Below are 17901 nucleotides of genomic sequence, written 5' to 3' on the forward strand. Positions count from 1 at the left end.
GGGAAGCAAGGGAGGAGATTGCAGAGCCATTGGCCTTGATTTTTATGTCCTCGTTGTCTACAGGAATAGTGCCAGAAGACTGGAGGATAGCAAATGTGGTTCCCTTGTTCAAGAAGGGGAGTAGGGATAACCCTAGTAACTATAGGCCGGTGAGTCTTACCTCTGTTGTGGGCAATGTCTTAGAGAGAATTGTAAGGGATAGGATTTATGAACATCTGGATAGGAATAATGTGATCAAGGATAGTCAGCATGGTTTTGTGAAGGGCAGATCGTGCCTCACAAACCTTATTGAATTCTTTGAGAAGGTGACTAAGGAGGTGGACGAGGGTAAAGCGGTAGATGTGGTGTATATGGATTTTAGTAAGGCATTTGATAAGGTTCCCCATGATAGGCTACTGCAAAAAAATACGGAGGTATGGCATTGAGGGCGAGTTGGAGGTTTGGATTAGGAATTGGCTGGCTGGAAGAAGACAGAGGGTAGAAGTTGATAGTAAAGGTTCATCTTAGAGTGCAGTTACTAGCGGTGTTCCGCAAGGATCTGTTTTGGGACCACTGCTGTTTGTCATTTATAAAGATGACCTGGAGGAGGGGCTAGAAGGTTGGGTGAGCAAGTTTGTGGATGATACGAAAGTTGGTGGGGTTGTTGACAGTGAGGAAGGATGTGGCAGGTTACAACGGGATATAGATAAGCTACAGAGCTGGGCAGAAAGGTGGCAAATGGAGTTCAATGTAGGTAAGTGTGAAGTGATTCACTTTGGTAAGAGTAACAAGAAGATAGAGTACTGGTCGGATACTTGGTAGTGTGGATGAGCAGAGGGATCTTGGTGTCCATGTACACAGATCTCTGAAAGTTGCCACCCAGGTAAATAGTGCTGTGAAGGAGGCATATGGCGTACTGGCTTTTATTGGTAGAGGAATTGAGTTCCGGAGTCCTGAGGTCATGTTGCAGTTGTATAAGACTCTGGTGCGGCCGCATCTGGAGTATTGTGTGCAATTTTGGTCACCATACTATAGGAAGGATGGAGGCACTGGAACGGGTGCAGAGGAGGTTTACCAGGATGTTGCCTGGTATGGTAGGAAGATCATATGAGGAAAGGCTGAGGCACTTTGGGCTGTTTTTTTTTAGACTTACAGTGTGGAAACAGGCCCTTCGGCCCAACAAGTCCACACCGACCCGCCGAAGCGCAACCCACCCATACCCCTACATTTACCCCTTACCTAACACTACGGGCAATTTAGCTTGGCCAATTCACCTGACCCGCACATCTTTGGACCGTGGGAGGAAACCGGAGCACCCGGAGGAAACCCATGCAGACACGGGGAGAACGTGCAAACTCCACACAGTCAGTCGCCTGAGTCGGGAATTGAACCCGGGTCTACAGGCGCTGTGAGGCGGCAGTGCTAACCACTGTGCCACCGTGCCGCCCACATGGAAAAGGAGTTACAGGGAGGCAGTCATACCTCAGGTGCAAGAAAAAAGCAGATAGGTTACAGTCAGGGTCAGAAAGGAAACACGCAGGCAGTGCAGGGAACCACTGTGCTATTCCCCTCGATAACAAGTATACCATTTTGGATATTGTTGGGGGGACAACTTACTGGGGTAAGTCATGAGTACACATCTCTGGCACAGAATCTGTCCCTGTTGTCAGAAGGGAAGGGGGGGGGGGGGGGGGGGGGGGGGGGAAGCATTCGTCATTGGGGACTCCATAGTTTTCATTGGAGAAAAGAAGGTTTAGGGGTGACTTGATACAGGTGTACAAGATGATTACGGGTTCAGATAGGGTTGACCATGAAAACCTTTTTCCACGTATGGAGTCAGCTATTATGAGGGGGCATAGCTTTAAATTAAGGGATGTTAGATATAGGACAGATGTTAGGGGTAGATTCTTTACTCAGCGAGTCGTGAGTTTGTGGAATGCCCTGCCAGTAGCAGTGATGGACTCTCCCTCCTTATGGGCACTTAAACAGGCATTGGATAGACTTGTGGAGGATAGTGGGCTAGTGTAGGTTAGGTGAGCTTGGATCGGCACAACGTCGAGGGCCAAAGGGCCTGCACTGCGCTGTATTTTTCTATGTACTATTGTGTAATCATTTAATTCAGAAAAATGGATACAAATGCATAACAGATCATGGAATTAAGTAACATGCCATAATGATTCATATTAAAACCAACTTTCTTCACAACTTGTAAACTTGTATTTATGGTACCAATTTGGTTATGTGTGAAAATTTGGGCATCGGTTTGAAAAAAAAAGCACCAGGCTCAGTGGTTAGCACTGCTGCATCACAGCACCAGCACCAGGGTTCCAGGTTCGATTCCGGCCTCAGGTGACTGTCTGTATGGAGTTTGCACATTCTCCCTGTGCCTGCATGGGTTTCCTCTGGGTGCTCCGGTTTCCTCCCACAGTCCAAAGATGTGCAGGTGAATTGGCCATGCTAAATTGCCCATAATGTTAGGTGCATTGGTTAGAGTGAAATGGGTCTGGGTGGGTTGGTGTGGACTGGTTGGGCCGAAAGACCTGTTTCCACACTGTAGGGAATCTAACATATCAGCTTCAGCTCTAATGAACTCATTTTACTTTAATAGTGCAATATTAGAACACATTATCATTCAAAACTAATAGTTTCATGACAATATCCTAATGTGATTCATTGATGCCATTTTTGTTTCAGCAGCAGGAAGAGCGGGAGTGTCGACAGGGGGCTGACAGGAAAGTGAATCACTGATTTAAAAACTTACCTTGTGAATAGGTAAGGTGGAGCACACACTGAGCAAGAGCAGACATGGGGCTGCTGAGTAAGTAAAGTAATATTTGGGTGGTTGCGTTACCAGAATCACTACTTAGGTAATGTCTCCCAGCCATCCAACTCCTCTAACCAAAAGAAGTAGTTTCTGCGCACCGAACTGGTAAGTTAACTACCTTTTCAAAAATTCTTTATTTTTCTACTATCTCTTTAGGAATTTAGAATAGTAGGAATGCTGGTTAGGACAGTTGAATGTTCCTCCTGCAGAATGTGGGAGGTAAGGGTCACCATAAGTGTGCCTGCTGACTTCCTCTGGAGGAAGCGCACCCAAGTCCAGCTCAATAAAAACCATGTTAGGGAACTGTAGTTGGATGAACCTCGGATCATTCGAGAGGAGGAAGGGGTAACGGAGAGGAGTTACAGGGAGGCAGTCATACCTCAGGTGCAAGAAAAAAGCAGATAGGTTACAGTCAGGGTCAGAAAGGAAACACGCAGGCAGTGCAGGGAACCACTGTGCTATTCCCCTCGATAACAAGTATACCATTTTGGATATTGTTGGGGGGACAACTTACTGGGGTAAGTCATGAGTACACATCTGTGGCACAGAATCTGTCCCTGTTGTCAGAAGGGGGGGGGGGGGAAGCATTCGTCATTGGGGACTCCATAGTTAGGGGTTCAGATAGGAGGTTCTGTGGGAACAAGAGAGACTCATGGTTGGTGTGTTCCTCCCAGCTGCCAGGGTTTGTGATGTCTTGGATCATGATTTTGGGATCCTTCAGGGGAGGAGAAGCAGCCCCAAGTCATGGTCCACATAGGCACTAATGACATAGGTAGGAAAAGGGATGGGAATGCAAGGCAGAAATTCAAAGAGCTAGAGTGGAATCTTAGTGCTAGAACAAAGAGTCATCATTTCTGGTTTGCTTCCCGTACCATGTTTTAGTAAAGTGAGGAATAGGGAGAGAAAGGAGTTGAACACATGGCTACAGGGATGATGCAGGAGGGAGTTTTGGATACCTGAGGCTCTTTCTGTGGGAGGTACGATCTCTACAAACTGGATAGTCGACACGTGAACCAGAGGAATAATAATATTCTGGGGTGGAGGTCGGGTGGATTTGCTAATGCTCTTCAGGAAGGTTTCAACTAACTCAGCAGTGTGATGGTAACCTAAATTGTAGTTTCAGTGTAAGGAGGATGAGAGTAGTGAGTTCAGAAATAAGGTTTCAAGGTTGCACAAGTTCACTGGCAAGCAAGAAGATGATTTGAAGTGTGTCTACTTCAATGCTAGGAGCATCTGGAATAAGGTTGGTGATCTTGCAACATGGGTTAGTATCTGGGATTTTGATGTTGTGGCCATTTCACAGACATAGATAAAGCAGGGACAGGAATGGTTATTGCAGATTCCAGAATTAAGGTGTTTCAATAAGAACAGAGATGGTGGTAAAAGAGGGGGAGGTGTAGCGTTGTTAGTCAAGGTCAGTGTTACAATGCAGACAGGATGTTTGATGAGGTCTCATCTGAGGTCGTATGGGCTGAGGTTAGAAAGGAAGGGAGAGGTCACTCTGTTGGGAGTCTTCTATAGGCCTCCAAATAGTTCCAGAGATGTAGGGGAAAGGATAGCAAAGATGTTTCTGGATAGGAGCGAGAGTGTTACAGGAGTGGTTATGGGGGACTTAAAACTTTACAAATATTGACTGGAAATACTATAGTTCAAGTACTTTAGATGGATCAGTTTTGTCCAATGTGTGCAGGATGGTTTCCAGACAGACACAGTCCAACAAAGGACGAGGCCACATTGGATTTGGTACTAGGTAATGAACCCAGGCAGGTGTAAGATTTGGAGATAGGTGAGCACTTTGGCGATAGTGACCGCAATTTGATTATGCTTACTTTAACAATGGAAAGGGATAGGTATATGCTGCAGGGCAAGAGTTATTGCTGGGGAAAAGGCAACTATGATGCGATTAGGCAAGATTTCGGATGCAGAGGATGGGGAAGGAAACTGTAGGGATAGGCACAATTGAAATGTAGAGCTATTCATGGACAGCTACTGCATGTCCTTGATAAGTATGTACCTATCAAGCAGGGAGAAAGTGGTTGATCAAGGGCCATAGTTTACTAAAGATGTTGAATCGCTTGTCAAGAGGAAGACAGCAGCTGATATTAGGATGCAATGTGAAGGCTCAGTTAGGGTACTAGAAAGTCACAAGTTGGTAGGAAAGACATGAAGAGCGAGCTAAGAAGAGCCAGGAGAGGACATGAGAAGTTATTCGTAGATAGGATCAAGGAAAACCTTAGCTTTCTATAGGTATATCAGGAATAAAAGAATAACTAGAGAAAGGTTAGGGCCAATCAAGGACAGTAGTGGAAAGTTGTGCATGGTGTCAGAGGAGAATGAGAAGCGCTAAATGAATATTTTTTTTGTCAGTATTTACACTGGAAAAAGACATGTCAATGAGAATACTAAGAAACAGGCTACTAGACTAGACGGGGATGAGGTTCACAAGGAGGAGCTGTTAGTAATTCTGGAAAACGTGAAAATAGGTAAATCCCCTGGGTCGGCTGGGATTTATCCCAGGGTTCTCTGAGAAGCCAGGGAGGAGATTGCAGAGCCTTTGGCTTTGATCTTTATGATGTCATTATCTACGGGAATAGTGCCAGAAGACTGCAGGATAGCAAATGTTGTCCCCTTATTCAAGGAGGGGAGTAGAGACAACCCTGATAATTATAGACCAGTGAGCCTTTAGTTGTGGATAAAGTGTTGGAAAATGTTACAAGAGATAGGACTTATAATCATCTGTAGAGGAAGAAGTTGATTAGAGATAGTCAACACAGTTTTATGAAGGGTAGGTTGTGCTGCACAAATGTTATTGAGTTCTTTGAGAAGTGACCAAACAGGTGGATAAGGGTAAAGTGGTTGATGTGGTGTTTATGGATTTCAGCAAGGCATTTGATAGAGTTCCCCACGTTAGGCTATATTACTAAATACAGAGGCATGGGATTGAGGGTGGTTTGGATCAGAATTTGGCTAGCTAAAAGAAGACAAAGGGTGGTGGTTGATGGGGAATGTTCATCCTGGAGTTCAATTACTAGTGGTGTATTACACAGATCTGTTTTGGGGCCACTATTGTTTGTCATTTTTATAAATGACCCAGATGAGGGCATAGAAGAGTGGATTAACAAATTTGCAGATGACACAAAGATCGGTGGAGTTGTGGATGGTGCTGAAGGATATAGTAGGTTATGGAGGGAAATAGGTAAGCTGCAGAGCTGGGCTGAAAGGTGGCAAATGGAGTTTAATGTGGAAATGTGTGAGGTGATTCACTTTAGAAGGAGCAACAGGATTACAAAGCACTGGGCTAATGGTAAGATGCTTGGAAGTGTGGGTGAGCAGAGAGAGTCATAGAGTCAGAGATGCACAGCATGGAAACAGACCCTTTAGTCCAACCCGTCCATGCCGACCAGATATCCCAACCCAATCTAGTCCCACCTGCCAGCACCTGGCCCATATCCCTCCAAACCTTTCCTATTCATATACCCATCCAAATGCCTCTTAAATGCTGTAGTTGTACCAGCCTCCACCACATCCTCTGGCAGCTCATTCCATAAACGTACCACCCGCTGCGTGAAAAGGTTGCCCCTTTGCTCTCTTTTATATCTTTCTCCTCTCACCCTAAACCTATGCCCTCTACTTCCGTATTCCCCGACCTCAGGGAAAAGACTTTGTTTATTTATCCTATCCATGCCCCTCAAATTTTGTGAACCTCCATAAGGTTACCCCTCAGCCTCCGACACTCCAGGGAAAACAGCCCCAGCCTGTTCAGCCTCTCTCTATAGCTCAGATTCTCCAATCCTGGCGACATCCTTGTAAATCTTTTCTGAACCCTTTCAAGTTTCACAATATCTTTCGGATAGGAAGGTGACAAGAATTGCATGCAATATTCCAACAGTGGCCTAACCAGTGTCCTGTACAGCCGCAACATGACCTCCCAACTCCTGTACTCAATACGCTGACCAATAAAGGAAAGCATACCAAACGCCTTCTTCACTATCCTATCTACCTGCGACTCCACTTTCAAGGAGCTATGAACCTGCACTCAAAGGTCTCTTTGTTCAGCAACACTCTCTAGGACCTGACCATTAAGTGTATAAGTCCTGCTTAGATTTGCTTTCCCAAAATGCGGCACCTCGCACTTATCTGAATCAAACTCCATCTGCCACTTCTCAGCCCATTGGCCCCTCTGGTCCAGATCTGCTTGTAATCTGAAGTAACCGTCTTCGCTCTTCACTACACCTACAATTTTGGTGTCATCTGCAAACTTACTAATTGTAACTCTTATGCTCGCATCCAAACCTTTTAAGTAAATGACAAAAAGTAGAGGGCCCAGCACCGATCCTTGCGGCACTCCACTGGTCACAGGCCCCCAGTCTGAAAAACAACCCTCCACTACCACCCTCAGAGATCTTGGTATCCATACACGTAGATCCCCGAAAGTCACCATCCAGGTTGACAGGGTTGTTAAGAAGGCATACGGTGTGTTAGCTTTTATTGGTAGAGGGATTGAGTTTCGGAGCCATGAGATCATGCTGCAGCTGTACCAAATTCAGGTGTGGGTGCACTTGAAGTATTGCATATAGTTCTGGTCACCGCATTATAGGAAGGATGTGGAAGCTTTGGAAAGGGTGCACAGGAGATTTACGAGGAATTGTAAAACCTCTACCCACACCTCCTCCCTTACCTCCATTCAAGGCCCCAAAGGAGCCTTCCAGAGCCAGAGTTTTACCTGCACTTACCCACATCATTTACTTTTTTTAGATGAGTGTGGAAACAGTCCGTTCAGCCCAACAAGTCCACACCGACCCTCTGAAGGAGTAACCCACCCAGACCCATTTCCCTCTGACGAATGCACCTGACAACTATGGACATTTTAGCATGGCCATTTCACCAGACTTGCACATCTTTGGAATGTGGGAGGAAACCGGACTACCCGGAGGAAACCCATGCAGATACAGGGAGAACGTGCAAACTCCACACACAGTCACTCAAGGCTGGAATCAAACCTGGGACCTGGCACTGTGAGGCAGCACTGCTAACTACTGAGCCATCGCGCCACCTGTATTTGTTGCTCCCGTTGCGATCTCATCTACATTGGTGAGACAGGACGCTTACTTGCGGAACGCTTTAGAGAACATCTCCGATACACCCACACCAACCAAACCCACTGCCCAGTGGCCAAACACTCCAACTCCACCTCCACCTCTCACTCTGCCAAGGACATGCAGGTTCTGAGCCTCCTCTATCACCACACCCCAACCACCCAACACCTGGAGGAAGAATGCCTCATCTTCCACCTTGGGACCGTCCAACCACATGGCATCAATGTGTATTTCACCAGTTTCCTCATTTTCACTTTCCCCATTTTATCCCAGATCCAACCTTCCAACTCCGCATTGACCGCATGACCTTCCCTACGTGGCCACCTTCCTTTCCACCTATCCGCCCCACCCTCCTCTCTGACCTATCACCATTACCCCCATCTTCATCCATCTATCGCACTCTCAGCTACCTTTGCCCCCAGCCCCACCTCCCTCCCTTCCATTTATTTCTCCACCCCCTTGGCTCATAAACTTCATACCTAATGAAGGGCTTTCTCCTGCTCCTCGGACGCTGCCTGATTTGCTGTGCTTTGCCAGCACCATACTCTTGGCTCTGATCTCCAGCATCTGCGGTCCTCACTTTCTCCTATTTACCAGGATGTTGCCTGGTATGGAGGAAAGGTCTTATGAGGCAAGGCTGAGGGACTTGAGGCTGTTTTTGTTAGAGAGAAGAAGGTTCAGATGTAATTTAGTTGAGACATATAAAAGATAATCAGAGAGTTAGATAGGGTGGACAGTGGGAGCCTTTTTTCTCTGATGGCGATGGCTACCATGAGCGGACATAACTTTAAATTGAAGGGTGATAGATATAGGGCAAATGTCAGGAGATAGTCCTTTTACTCAGAGTAGTAGGGCATGGAATGCACTACCTGCAATAGCAGACGACTTGCCAACTTTCCAAGGCATTTGAGTGGTCATTGGATAAACATATGGATGAAAATGGAATTGTGTAGGATAGATAGGCTTCAGATTGGTTCCAAAGATCGGCACAACATTGAGGGCTGAAGGGTCTGTAATGTTCTATGTTCTACTATTTAAATCGTGCAATTAAGTAGCCCATTGATAAAATAAAATATTTGATTCAATAGAACAGTATACAGTCTAGTAGAAAAGTAGATTTTAAAAAAGCATGAAATCTTTAAAACATTGATATTGAAAGCTTTTGCTGTACTCAAACAAGGAACAATTTAACGTGCAGTACATTAGAAAGGCTAATGCCGTATTGGTCTTATTTTACAGGATTAAAAGGGCACAAGGATAAAGCAAGGCTGAATACAGTGTATGGGGCTTTAGGAAACACATCTACAAATACCTGGTGCAGGTTGGGTCTCCATGTGCAAGGAAGGATATTCTTGCAGTGGAGGTGGTACAGGTAAGAAGTTCACTAGATTGGTTCCTGGAATGAGAGAATTATCCTAAGATGAAAGATGGAGTTAATTACGTCTACAAATTTGGAAGAAAGTGTTGATTGCATTGACAAAAAAAATTAAATAGTTTAAAAAGGGCAAAACCAGAGAATATTTTACCTGGCAGGGCATTTAGAATATGGGCACAGACTTAGGACAAGGGGCTGATTATTGAGAACTCAGCTGAGAAATTTATTTAACAAAACAAAACACAAAACAACTGCAGATACTGGAAATCTGAAACAAAACTTGAAATTGCTGGAGCAATTTAGCAGATTTGCCAACTTTTGTGAAGAGAAAACAGTTAATGGTTTGAGTCCAGTGACCTGCTGAAAAATATACTTACCGGGCTGGGTGGGGGGGACAAATTTTCAGAAATGATTACCCTCGAAAGCTGAGGACATTCCGTTGTTGAGTATGAAGAATGAAATAAATATGGGAAACAGGTAGAAAGTGGAATGAGATAAAAGATCAGCTAGGATCATATCAAATGGTGTAGCAAGCCTGAGTCCTCAGATAGTTTATTCTTGCCTATTTTATGTTGACTAGTAGAAAGATGAAATTATTAACCCTTTTTAATTACAACCTGGTCTTAGGTGAAAAAAAAACTTAACTCACTAGGACCCATCACAAAAAGCAAGTGTAAAGTTACACAAATTCTACTCCAGACAGTGGGAGTGAAACAAATGCTTAAAACATCACAAAAAAAAATCAACCAAATGTCAACAGTTGGTAAGTTTCTAAAATCTACAAAATTAATACTTAGAAATTGTCAAAGGAAAGTCATATTTGATAACTGAGAACTTTGAGGAAGTAATGGAGTGCAAAAAGAGAGTGTTAAAATAATGAAAATGCCTATGTATGTAGGTGCAGACACAGGATCTTATAACGGAAATGTTTAACAGAAAGGCACCATTTTAATAACTTCTCTAGATTAGTACCTCATTCTAAGTTATACTAGTTGCTTCTGCTCAGTCTTTGAACACCAGGATTGATCTTCTGGTTTGATGGTGGTCATGGAATGCTGGACGTTCTTCAATACTGGGTCACAAATTGTGCTCGTGCACAACTTTCCTGTTAAAGTAATGTATGCACACAACATTTGGTGGCAAAATCAATTTTTTTTCCCCCCTCACTTAACACGGTGGTTGCACCACACATGATGAATAATTTTGTCACGTTAGAGTCAAGATATCAACTCCACAAAGGATTTACAGTGGCATCTGTCTGCAAAATTGTGGATAGGCAAGTCTGTGACAAGTAGCAAATCAAGTAGATAAAAATGCCAATACTAAGTTATCACCAAATGCGATGCTGGTCCTTCAGATCTTGTATGTTGGTAGCAACATCATTGGTTATGCACATTGATGTCCCAAGATTGTGGGATGGGTGCCCTTACCTCCCTCACAGCATGTTCTCACTGACATTCAATATGGAGAATATTAAATCATCAGATGTGAATGGAGTGCAGCATGGTGATCAGCAGATTTCGTGACCTGGATTGACGTGCTGCTTGGAGACTTCACGGAATTCAGAGTTAATACTGAAGATTCCCAAGGCCATTCCCAACAAATTTGGAAGGATAGATATAAAACAGTACTCTCTCTAATGCTGATAAGTATGCAATTAAAGGCATTGAGGGGGGAAATGAAATGACAATATTGTGTAAAGGTTTAAATAAGCAAGATCACTAAAGGATGCATAGACACAATTCCTTAAAAGCTGGAGGACAAGTTTTTATAAATAAGGTAATAAAATTTTACATTAAGTTTCTTTTGGAAGGGCATAGAGCATTACCACTTTGCTGTTATGCTTTAATTTATAAAATAACTAGGCAGAGTTTAGTTAGATTGTGCTGGACCGGATGACCACACCCCTAGGTTCTGAAGGGGATAACTGAAGAGATTGTGGAGTCATTGGTGGTGATCCTTCAGAAATCACTGGAATTAGGGAAGGTGCTAAAGGACTGGAAAATGGCTAACGTACCAACGCTGTTTAAGTAGGGAGGGAAGCAAAAGATAGGAAATTATAGGCCCAATCGCCTAACCTCAGTTATTAGTAAGATTTTAAGAGTCCATTATGATAGATGAATTTGCGCAGTACTTTAAAAAGTGTGTGGTAAAGCAGGGCTGGAAGTTTATGCCTGACAAATTGGTTAGAATGTTTTGAGGAGGTAAAGAGCAAGTTAGACAAAGGAAAGCCAGTGGATATGAAGGCCTTTGACAATGTGCTGCACAGTAGGTAGCTAAATAAGAGCTCATGGTGTTTTGGGGCAAGGTATGGCATGGATAGGGGGAGTGGCTTACTAGCAGAAGGCACAGAATGGAGATAAAAAGATTCTCTTTCAGTATGGCAGCCAATGACAAATGAAATCAGTATTGGGACCACAACTATTCATACTATACAGTAAATGATTTGGTCGAAAGAATGGAGGGCTTTATGTCATCTACAAACTTACCCACAAAAGATACATCTAGGGACAGGCAGTGTTGAGGAAAGAAAAGGCTGCAGAAGGATGTAGTCTTGGATAATGGACAAAGAAGTGGCAGGCGGAATTCAATGTGTAAGGTTATACACCGTGGTAGGAAAAATAGAGGTGTATATTATTTTCTAAATGGGGAAAGGCTTCAGAAATCTGACGCCTTAAGGGACTTGGGAGTTCCAGTTCAGTATTCTCTTAAGGTTAAGATGCAGGTACAGTTGGCAGTTAGAAAAGCAAATGCACATTTAGCATTCATTTCAAGAGCACTAGAAAACAAGAGCAGGGAAGTACTGCTGAGGTTGCAGAAGACTCTGGTCAGACTGCATTTGGAATATTGCAAGTAATTTTGGGCCTTGCATCATAAGAAGGATGTGTTGGCCATGAAAGGGGTCCAGAGAAGGTTCACAAGAATTATCCTGGCAACAAAGGGTTTGTCACACAAGGAACTGTTGAACACTCTGTTTGTATTCAATGGAGTTTAGAAGGATGACATAGATCTGACTGAAACTTACAGAATACGGAGGACCGGATAGAGTGGACATGGAGAAGAGGTTCCCACTAGCAATATAGAGTGTGGAATCAGGGCATGGCCTAAGTGTGAAGGGATGATATTTCAGACGGAGGAGGAAAAATTTCTTCAGTGCGTAATGAATCTGTGGAACTCATTGACACAAAGGCCTACAGAGGCCAACTTATTGAGTGTATTTCAGACAGAGGTAAATGGATTCTTGATTAGCAAGTGGGTCAATAGTTATGGGGACCAGGCAAGAGAATGTGGTTGACAAGTCGATCAGATGATTTGATTAAAATGGCAGAGCAGACTTGATGGGCCAAACGGCCTAATTCTGCTCCTTTGCCTTATAGCGCTGTTGAGGTTTGGGCCATTCATTCATTCAGGAAGGCATTGGATAGGGAGCAGAAATGATTTACCAAGTAGCTAAGTAAAGCTAGAGCAAGACAGAAATAGTTATAGAAGATATAAAAGCTGCAATCTAATGATAAAGAGAGAAGATATATTTTTATCGGACAAGCTAGTAACTGAAAGACAAATTTAAAGATCATCGAGAGAATGGAATTACTAGGAAACTATTTGAGAGAAAGGTATGTAAGATTTGACGCTAACAGAAAGTGAAAGCAGTCTTAGTAATATCTTTAAGCAAGGGACAATAACAAATATTTGAAAGCAAAAATGAAAACAAACTTAGAAACTGAATCCTATGAGACTTCAACAGGCAGATGACTGGACTGTAACTTTATGACAGGATGCTACTGGTGGCATGATAATCATTGACCAGTAGCCCAGTTGAAGCTTTAAATTAGACACTAGAATAACCAACCATGGCCCTCATCTCAATGAGCCCTGCGAGCTGTTAAGATCAACAATGTGCAGCCTGGTAGGGTTAACCCTGCAGGTTGTTGGTTAGTTGACAGGGGGAAGCTGCTTCTTGCCAAGACTCAGTGCCAAGCAGAGTTCCTTTGCTATAGTTCTGCCTCTCCGCATCTATCTCTCTACCCCAACCGTGTACAACATGCCCACACTGATCTTATTGGACCTGACAGTCTGTTTTCAGAGAAATCCTGGATGTGCCCAAATGAATCATTGAACATTCATCGCCACGATCAATAATCAGTACCAGCATGGATATGATTCCTTCAAGGACTGCCAGTCACTAACTGGTCAACAGCCTCAAGACAAACTGTAATTTTACCTCTTAAGAGCTGTCACGTGCAAAACAAAAAGAAAAAAAAAAGGGCGACCCAGATTGTCAACGGCATTTATGCTGGAATGCAGGGAGCCCTCTGTGTGCATAACCAAAACATAACCAAAATAGGACTAAATTTACACCTGTCAGAAGCTCAAGCTGGCATTACAGATCAAGTGGTCTCTTTGTATTCTCCAAAATTTGGAGATTCGGAGATTCACACGGATGATCCCTGGAATGGTATGTCTAAAATACGAGGAATGGCTGAGGATCCTGGGATTGTATTCATTGGAGTTTAAAAGATTAAGGGGAGATCTAATAGAAACTTATAAGATAATACATGGCTTGGAAAGGGTGGACGCTAGGAAATTGTTTCCGTTAGGCGAGGAGACTAGGACCCGTGGACACAGCCTTAGAAATAGAGAGTGGTGGGCCTGTGGAATTCATTGCCGCAGAGTGCAGTGGAGGCCGGGATGCTAAATGTCTTCAAGGCAGAGATTGATAAATTCTTGATGTCACAAGGAATTAAGGCTACAGGGAGAATGCGGGTAAGTGGAGTTGAAATGCCCATCAGCCATGATTGAATGGCGGAGTGGAATCGATGGGCCGAATGGCCTTACTTCCACTCCTATGTCTTATGGTCTTAAAATTCTTCCTTATTGGAGCGACATATTTTACAAATGGTTCTGGTGATCTAGAGTTTTCTCTGGCTACCATTAGTATCAATATTGGATGGAGACCTAAAGTGGTTACCCAATCAATGGAGACATGCAACGAACGCAAATATTTCAGGAGTCAATTAGGATTACCTGTATAGGACAAGGGGCATTTTGTCAGTGGCAAAACACAAACCACACTTGCCCGCCATTTGGTAAGGCTGCCAGGTTTCCTGCAGCAGTCCAGAGTGATATTGCAAACAGAGGCTCTGTTGTGTCTGACGGTACTGAACAAAGGAAAGACTGCGCCCTGTATCCCAAACATTTCCCCACAAGTTTCATTAAAAAAAAACTTACTCAAGATTGTCTCCACGCTGAAGAACTCTCAGGCTCTGATCTGCCTCAATGGTGCTCACTTCTGATGAGGAATTGCCTATCATCCTTAATTAAATGGTAAGCCTGGAGGCGGCCAATTAAGAGACTGCCTCCAGTAAAATTCATTGCTGAGCGGGTGGACTTCCTGCATTTATGGGGTCAAGACTTTTATTTTAATCTCAAACTTTGCATTAAAATCCTGAATTTCACTAAAAGATTAAAAATAGTTAGCTACTGGGGATGATCTAGACTTTACTTTGAAAATTTTGACATAGGATCATAAGAAAAAGGAGCAGGAGCAGACTCTATGGCCTCAGGTTTCACGTGCATGTTGAAATTTATTGCACCTCAAATTTTCTGGAACTCTCCAAATGCCCGAATTGGTCTCGTTTTACATCCAGTATTGGATGACTGCAAGTTTTCTGAACTAAATACAGTTGGTTCTACTAGAATGCGTGTTTCTTCAAAGCAAACTGGCTTTAACACAATTGAAGAATTTAGACAGTGATTTGTATTGGCTACAACAGGATTGTGGCCCCATTACTTTAAATAGCACAGCTAATGAGCTTTTTTTTAAATAACGAGAATGGAACTATTTGGTTATATCAGAACCAAATGTATTAATGAGACTGGAGTCCACCGAGTTAAATTATGCAAGGCAGATTTCATTCTTCCGGCTAAATCATTGACATGGAGGCCCCCACACCCCTCTAAACTGTGTGCAAGGACACAAATTTATTGCAACTTGTCATCACAAATGTCTTTTCCCACCCATCAGCTTCATCCCTCTCCACATCAACTATCTGAATGCAAACCAAATAATTAACAGTTATGGATGCTGTGGAGAAAGTGAGGACTACAGATGTTGCAGATCAGTAGTTGAGTGTATGGTGCTGGAAAAACATAACAGGTCAGGCAGCATCCAAGGAGCAGGAGAATCAACGTTTCGGGCGTAAGCCCTTCATCAGGAATGAGAGCTGAGTTATGGATGCTCTGTTTGATCTGGTAATGCATTTCTAACCAAATATATACTCCATCACCAAGTTGGTCTATTTCCTCCTTTATAATATTGCCTGGCTTCAATCCTAACCCATCTAATCTCTTGTTTAAAGCCTCATTCATGCCTTCATCTGCTCTAAAATTGCCTATTTCAGTGCTCTCCTCAATTTTCTTTCTGATACCCAACATAATTTGTGCACATCTCAAAACTTGTGCTGCCTATATCTTAATTTGTACAAAAGGACCAATCACCCATCATTTCATATGACAAACTACGCTGGCTCCTAGTTGAGCCCTTAATTTTTTAAATCCTCTATGATAATACCACTTAATTAGTAACTTTCTCCAGTTTCTCAAGCTTTTGAAATCTCTTCACTTCTGCAATACAGTCAATTCTTCTATAACGCGATGGTTGCATTCTTATGCAACCCAGTGTTATAGACAGATTTTACTTTAGAAACAGCGCTTAAAGTGCTGGTGATGTAATTGTTACAGCCAACACACATTTTAAAAAAGTTATTGCTTTTGAAACAGTGCCCCCAGTTTGTCAGTCATGTTACATTGGATTTGCGTTGACAAAACATGTGTTATAACAGAACGACCTGTATTGGCAAATTGCACATTTGACTTTAAGGGCTCTATTATTGGTGGCTCTGGTGTCAGTTGCTTTGCCTTGGTAACTCCCTCCCTAAACATCTGTGACTACTTTTCACTCATCCTTTAAAAGATTCTTGACATCAACCTACCTATTTGACCAAGGTTGTGATTATATAGTTTGATGTCTCCTTTGCAGAGACCGGTCATATTTTTAATGTAAAATGTTACTGTCGAGTGCTTTGGAATGGACTGGTTAAGCCCAGGCCCTCATTTTGCAATCTTATGTTAAGATTTTTCTAATTATAGCCATAAGTGCATTGAGTGAGTAATATTTAATGTGCTTTAGCTGGTTTCAGCCACTGAGTAAGGACAAGAAAAGAGTTCTAGATGTAGGTTTGCTCGCTGAGCTGGAAGGTTCATTTCCAGACATTTCATCACCTTCCTAGGAAACATCTTCAGCAGGACTCAGGTGAAGCACTGCTGATAAGTCCTACTTTCAATTTGTATGTCTGGGTTTCTTTGGGTTGGAGATGTCATTTCCTGTGTGATGTCATTTCCTTGACTGGGACAACACATCCATCCTAGGACAAGCCAAAGACACGCATGACAATTCCTAGAAGTATGGCATTCCAACCGGAAATCTATCAACAAAGACATCGAGTTAGACCGCATTTACCATGCCCTGAGAGAAAGAGCAAGAAGTGAATTCACCACAGGAAATGACATCACCACCCCAAAGAAACCCAGACATACAAACAGAACGCAGGACTTATCAGCAATGCTTCGCCTGAGGCCCACTGAAGAGATGTTACCTAATAGGCTGATGAAACGTCTGGAAATGATCCTTCCAACTCATCGAGCAAACCTATGTCCAGAACCTCAACCGGAGCTACAAATCCTCTCAAAACTTGAGGAAAACAGTTTTACTGTTAAAAGGAACTACAGCCAAAATAAGCACATGGTTAGAAATAGGCTCAGCTGTGCTTTTCGGACTCAAATTACCTGTTGATATTTACCAATATCACTCATGAATACTGGTTGCTTGATCAATATGCCCAAAAAAATGACCACTTCCTTTGGTACTTACATAGCAGTAAGAAACTAAATGTCTCAGCGAGAATGAGTTTTTGTGAATCTTCGCGAGATGATTTAAGAAGAAGAATTAGCTTCTGCACTAGCTCTATTTCTAAATTTGCTACAGCTACCATTACAACCACTTATGTGTATAAATGGTATAAGCTGTGGAAGATTGAAATTAAATTCTTACTCTTTTGTTGAGACAGATGACAGGCCACAAACTGCAGCCCAAGGTGCAACAGCAACATAGACAACCACACAGAAGCCACTTCACATTGATGGGAAGATTTTTCTTTAAACATCCATTTACCCGACCAATACTCATCTTGTACTCCTCTGGAGCCACCTAGAGCAAAAAGGAAAAAAAAGGAAGAGAAAGGCGCATTAAAAGTTATTTATAGCAAAAAACAAATTTCAAGTCAAATTAACTTAAAGAATGAATAAAAACAGTTATTATTATTGGAATCATTTGATCTGCAAACAAAACCAGGAATTTGTTGTGTCCATGTTATAATAATGTCCATTAATTTTCTGAAGTTGCTCTTTAACAAAAATGTGAAATCAAAGCAAAACAGTATAAAAATATTGTATTTAAGATCTTTAAATTTAGTCCACTTTCCTTTTACACTTCAAAAAAAAGGAAATAAATAGCACATGACAATTTTCAACATGATTTCCCTTTCCTACATTTGGGTTATTGGACTCAA

The 17901-nt window shown here is 42.7% G+C and overlaps 1 protein-coding gene across 1 annotated transcript in view; it reads right to left on the bottom strand.

Moving 5' to 3' along the window:
• Window positions 1–17901, bottom strand: part of chic1 (cysteine-rich hydrophobic domain 1) — a 61450-nt gene that overhangs the window by 21285 nt on the left and 22264 nt on the right. Inside the window, exon 3 of the mRNA XM_060832107.1 lies at window positions 17385–17540. Within this exon, the coding sequence (XP_060688090.1) occupies window positions 17385–17540 (156 nt within the window). The remainder of the gene's footprint in view (window positions 1–17384; window positions 17541–17901) is intronic.

The sequence above is a fragment of the Hemiscyllium ocellatum genome, chromosome 11 (assembly GCF_020745735.1).
Source record: "Hemiscyllium ocellatum isolate sHemOce1 chromosome 11, sHemOce1.pat.X.cur, whole genome shotgun sequence".
Taxonomy (NCBI): domain Eukaryota; kingdom Metazoa; phylum Chordata; class Chondrichthyes; order Orectolobiformes; family Hemiscylliidae; genus Hemiscyllium; species Hemiscyllium ocellatum.